The sequence below is a fragment of the Acanthisitta chloris genome, unplaced genomic scaffold (genome assembly GCF_000695815.1).
Source record: "Acanthisitta chloris isolate BGI_N310 unplaced genomic scaffold, ASM69581v1 scaffold43286, whole genome shotgun sequence".
Taxonomy (NCBI): Eukaryota; Metazoa; Chordata; class Aves; order Passeriformes; family Acanthisittidae; genus Acanthisitta; species Acanthisitta chloris.
This window is the reverse complement of record NW_008677355.1, coordinates 5,999-12,115: the sequence shown is the minus strand read 5'-3', so window position 1 is coordinate 12,115 and position 6,117 is coordinate 5,999. Positions and strand designations below refer to the sequence as shown.

The window sequence follows — 6,117 nt, the reverse complement described above, 5'->3', positions numbered from 1 at the left end:
GCAGGAATTAATAACTACACAGAAAGTATTTATATTGTGCCAATCCAGGCTGCCCCTCCCATATTAACTAGACTGTCTTGTAATTGCTTTTACATATACAAATGGAGCAACTAAAATGTCTTTAGACTGACTGGAACATCAGCATTTCAATGCATTTTAGAATAGACACATTAGTTTAGGAAAAATAAAAGAGAAAATGGCAAAAAATCCCCCAGAGATGCTTTGTATTGGGACATTTTCAATGAACAGAAGAAAAATCACAGAGTAATGTGGAAAACCAGCCTGTACTTGCTGAAACAAGTTTTTACGGCTCTAAAACAAGATTTTATGGATCCCTTTGCCAATCCAACTCTCGTATTTAGGCTGTAACAAATACCAGATGCATCTGAGCAAAACCAGTTCACCTCCGGTGTGGGAGAAGGTTTTGTAGTGAGGAACAACTGGGCTGGTTGTGTGCAGCAGTCACCTCATGCAGCTGCTGTCAGACACACCCCAAAGTAAACAGATTGCTACATTAATGGGCATTCTCCACTCTTCAGGCAGTTTCTGTAAAAGAGAAGGATGTGTGGAGACCTCAGAGCAGCCTTCCAGGATCTGAAGGGGCTACAGGGAAGCTGGAGAGGGACTCTTTGTTAGGAACTGCAGTGATAGGACAAGGAGTAATGGGGATAAATTGAATGAGGGGAAATTTAGATTAGCTATTAGGAAAAGTTGAGACCCTGGCACAGGTTGCCCGGGGAGGCTGTGGCTGCCCCAACCCTGGCAGTGTTCACAGCCGGGTTGGATAAAGCCTTGAGCAGCCTGGTGTGGTGGGAGGTGTCCCTGCCCAGGGCAGTGGGCTGGGACTAAATGATTTCTAGGGTCCATTCCAACTCCCTAACATACTATGATAAGTAGTGATAACTTACTATGATAACTTATCATACTATGATAACTTATCATACTGTGATAAGTTTTCATGTGCCTCACATTTAGATATCTGTGAATGGCACTTCCTTTGGTTAGCCTTTTGGAATTTTACACGTACCATTGTGTTTATTTGCAAGATCTAAATAAGTAGGGTTTTTTTTCTTCACCTCAGTAGTACTTTTGCTCTGAATCCCACTAAGAAAAGAGATTGTTTCCTTTTCCTTTAGACAAAGTTTACTGGACCTTGACAACAACACACCCCAAGCCCCAAAATAGCTGTACAAACCTACCAAAGACAATGGAATCAAACATTTTACAATTTACTTGACAATAAACCTTATCATCAGTGATAACATCCAACATGAAAAGAACTGAACCAGATTCTTAGATCACAGCTGGCAGAGAAATTTGGGACCTAATCAGAAACTATGGTGATGGTGGGATTTGCTATTCTTATGCTGATTTTTAGGGAGTCACTGTTTACATCAGGTTAACAGTTTGATCCTGTGCTGTAAGAACAATGCTGAAGTTTCCTTACTGCAGAACAAATGGCTAAACTAGAACCCAACTTTGGATGCGACCAAGAAACAGAGAAAATTTCCATTTCAGGAATTTTGGTCTGATGTTTACTTTAATACAGTATTCTGAAAGCCCCACTACTACCTGCTAACTCACCAGACATTTCCATGTAAAGGTGAATCTCTTGGCTACAGCATAGTATGAAATTACCTAAGATGGTTTTGACTAAGTATTGTATTATTTCTCCCTTTAGGAAGTGTGATCACAACAAATATTTCTGTCACTTAATGACACATCTTCATCTGAAACTAAAGGAACTGGTGACCAAGAGAAGCCTCATTTTGTGATAAATAGAAGTAAAATACAGTTTTGTTGCTCTCAGTTTGCAGCTCAGTAAGAATTCAGCATTGTTACACAGCGATTAAGAACGAAATACCTCCAAATAAAACAACTGTTCTAATTTAATAATGAAATGATCACCAAAGAATGTTGTTGATTTTCTGGCATAATTTTAAATCTTGCGTTTCCTGCAGGTGCAGCTGTTGTAAGGTTAATATGAAATGACTAATGAATTTCAATCAAACAAAGAATTAACAGCACCTCCTGCACAAAGACAGTTCCCTGAGGAAGTCTAGTTTTGAGTAATTTTGGAAAGACTCTTGGGGAGTTTGTGTCTGGCTCTTGAAAAGAATGAGATAAGCACATAGCTCCTGGCTGTGCAGTACACCTTAGGAAGGGACATTAGCTCCTTTCAGGTCTTTAAGGGAGGGGAAAAAACCCAACAACAACAACAAAAAAAAAAAACATAAGGGGGTGTCATAATATTTTACAACAGGATGCAGAGAATCTCCAAACACAGGAAGAGAGCAAGTAAAGCCCAGCAGGGCTGATCCTTCTCCTTCTGTCATCACAAACCCTTATCAATCAAAGGCTCCAGTGGCACCACAATACCAAGCCCACACTTTATGGCTTACATTTCCCTGCACTGCACAGTCATCTCTGTGCAGGACCCTTTTTGTTTCAAGATCAGAGCAGGGAACTCTGCTCTTCCCCTTAAAGTTCACTACCTCTAGCATCTTCTGGTCACCTGGAGCTGTGTGTGCTATTGTGCTACCTGCCACAAAGACTGTTTTTTGTTAAAAGCTTTGAAATGCTTGTTTTAAAAGAATTAATAACCCTGTAAAGCTGTAGCACATAGAATTTAAATTTAACCAGAATTTAAATTTAGGCCAAAGTCCAATCACATTAAGAGTTAATTTAATTCTGTATCAAGTGTAGTCAAATCTTTTCTTACAACACTCCATTGAAATGAAGGCCCTGTTGGAAAGCCTGGCTCAGGATTTATTAACAGTTGAGCTTGCATCCAGCAAGAGAAATATTAAGTCACTCCAGCTGAATTAGCCAGGCCCAGTGTCTGACCTACCTGGTATTTTCCTTTCCTTTATTATTTTATTGTCTATATTTATCCTCAAATATCCACATCCACCTCTCCCAGGAAAAGCATCAAACATCTCAATTAAACACTGCAGATGTAATTACAAGCACTGTAGTTCTAAGCTAATTTACAATAGCTAGCCAGGCTCCAGAACAACTGCAGCCAGGACAAAGGGGAGCTGGGTGAGCAAGGAGGGGCATTTCAGATTTCAAACCCCCCAAATTAGCAGAAAGTTTACTCCCCTCATTACATGAAGGGGCAAAGTGAGGGGCAGGAAGCCTAAGTAAATTACTAAGAGAACACAGTGTGGCATAAATCCCAAAAGTTTGTGCTTCTGGGAGAAATGTGTAGCTGGATGGTTTTCTCTATTTAGCATTTTTTATTGTGCATTGGATAGATTGTCATCCTGCATTTAAAAACTGTATCTTTTACATCTGTATTTATTAAAAACAATACCAGAGAGAACTCCATCAGCTCATCTGATGGTTCCTCCCTCACACTCCATCAGCAGCTGAGATATATTATTAATACCAATTCTCAGTGGGCAGCAAAGCCATTAATGTTACCCAGGCATTCAGAATAACCTGGCACTGCCTTAGAGTAGCTAAGCACTAATGCAAGTTCATAGTAAATGTTTGAACCACTATTTGTTAATATAAACAGTCACTCTGCTATTCATAAATTTGGATTTCATAAAAAGTAAAAAAATTATGGTTTAAGAACAGAAGATGATGTTCAAGTGGTTTCTCCATTGCCTACAATGCTGCCTGTTGTGAATTATTTAAGAGGGTATTTGAAGAAAACCTTCTTATTGGAAAAAACTGACTGACTTTTCATTTTCAAAGGGGATTAAGATGATTGACTGCCTCAACCAGAGGAAGAAGTAGATTATTTATTTCTTGCAATTCATGGAAGTATTAAAAACCAAAAGAGCCACAACTGTGGTTTTTAATGTCTTTCATGGCAGTGTGTGGCAGGCAGGAAGAAAAATGTGTTTACTATCTCCTTTGTGTGGTGTTCTCCCCTGACAAAAGGGAGCTAATTTCATTTCAAGGTCTCTGAACTCAGAGAGCCCCTCAAATCCACATATGAGAACAAGATAACAGGATATCAAGATTCTCAATAGAACATACACAGCAAATCCCTGTGCACATCATTTATCTACTACTGACCACATCTAGAGCACAAGGAGGGCAAATGCCAAGCAGAACAACTTCCTCTTTCCTCTCCTGGCTAAATTAAGTCCAAGCAGTCAACTGAACTTTAAATTAAGCTTTTGTTCAGTGTCTATTTAACAAGCAAGTGGAAAATGTGACAGGCATTGATACTGGTATTAAAAAGTGTAGGTTGGGGGGGGTGGGTTTGGATTATTCTTTTAAAACACACAAATATATTTTAGAGGGACAAAAAGATTAATTTCTATTATCAAATTAAGCTTTAACATTTCTTGTTTCTATAGGTTTATTTATAACAAACTTGAGTAGAAGTGCACTAAATGGTTCTTCTCAAAAGTATTCTGTGGCTTTTCAGTGATCAGAAAGGACTTGGTAGAAAAGAATAAGCCTTAGCCGTGAAAGGTGCTGAAATGCACATGGTGTTAGCACCAGCCCTCACACGAGACACTGTGGAGTCAGGAAGACTCTTCCTTTGGAGCTCAGTGAGATGCTGAAGCAAGGCCAGAATTCCCAGGCTGTCTTTTAGCAACCTAAAACTCCAAGTAGGAACCTGCTTTGCAGTGGAGCTGCTGTCAGAGCAGCCAGACAGTTCCAACACAAGTGTTTTATTCATTATACTCTGGAGTGAAAATGAAGGAGCAAAACCCCAGATGGAGTTGGCAGAACCAGGAGACACCATCCAGCTGCATTTTAGTGTATTGTTGGGATGACTCAACAGCTACTGCAAGAGGCTGCAGAGGTACTGTAGCTCTATGCCATGACATGAGACGAACTAGAAAGAGCCAAATAAACATTTTTTTCCTCAGAAATTCTGGAAAAGATACATAAAGTGCAATATAAAATGATGCAAAAGAAAAGGACTAGAGTGTGAAACGGCAGGAATAACAAAATCTCAAGAGAAATAGAATTAAACACTTAAAAGGCTAAAAAATTACAATTAATAATATAATTTGAAGTCATAATCATTAATTTTGTAAAAAAAATGTAATTAGTAGCTACAAATTACTGTTTCTTTAGTCTGTATTTAGTCAGATGACAGGACTCTGATAAAGCAAAAGACTTGTCACCACTCATTTTCAGAATTAAACAATTATATTCCTGAAAATGTACTAAAACCCTACTTAATTTGTAGATTAACACTACATTTCATTCCTTAAAGCTTCAGATTGAATAGATTCTCTTCCAGAGATCTGTCTAAGCATAAACTCAAGGCTTGTCAGGCATATTCAGAAGAGAGTTCTAGTATTGGAACTGACTGAGTTCACACAGGAGGGAGCACAAAGTGCAGGGATTCATACAGCAAGGTCAAGCAAGTTCTGCTTTCATGCCTGTTGCCTGCACCAGGCCATGGTGAGTTTTTCTAGGTTTAGAATGCCAATAACCACAGCAATCCCTGCACATCTTTTTGTCTTGTTTCCAAGTCCACTGGAGGGACTGGTCACCAACCAGATGGTTCATACAGGCTTTAGTTCATGCTCATGTATCTACCACAGGAACCACTGGATCGTCCCATTGAAAAGAACAGTTTAATCTCACACTTACCTTCCCTGTCAGAACAGAAGGAAATTCTGTATCAAACTTGTTGCTCAAGCCAAACCTTGAAAACAAAAAAAGAGACAAACAAAATATATTCCACCTAACTTATTTTGTTTCCCTTCATTAAAAAATAATCTTTTTACTTAAAAAAACTATTAATTTTTCACCCTTACATTTACATTATTTCATGAGCTTTCAATCTCATGTATCATTCATAAGGTCATTTACAAGACAGAAACACAGCTTGTTGCCTTACTTCAATACTTTTGAGTCCCAAAAAACCACAAAAATTCTTTTACAATTGGATGGCACTAAGTTTCAAACTTTGCTATCTTTAAGAAAAAAACTCCAGCTATTAAATTCCTGTTCAATAATCCTTTTATTGCTGTTTTTCTTACTCATGCAATTTGTTCCACATGCAACAGTTGAAGCTCATTCTTAGGAACCCATTCAGCAGCAGCAGCTTAGAAATTTATACCCATGCAGCTTTCCAAAACTGCTTTGGGCTGAGTTAAACTGTCTCACGCAAAACATGTAAGAGCC

General features: G+C 38.6%; 1 protein-coding gene across 1 annotated transcript in view; it reads right to left on the bottom strand.

The window, feature by feature from the left end:
* Positions 1-5,635, bottom strand: part of LOC103803873 (cysteine-rich hydrophobic domain 1 protein) — a gene marked incomplete at its 5' end in the record, with an annotated part of 11,633 nt that extends 5,998 nt beyond the window's left edge. The window contains one exon of the mRNA XM_009076452.1: positions 5,581-5,635. Within this exon, the coding sequence (XP_009074700.1) occupies positions 5,581-5,635 (55 nt within the window). The remainder of the gene's footprint in view (positions 1-5,580) is intronic.
* Positions 5,636-6,117: the final 482 nt, after the last annotated feature.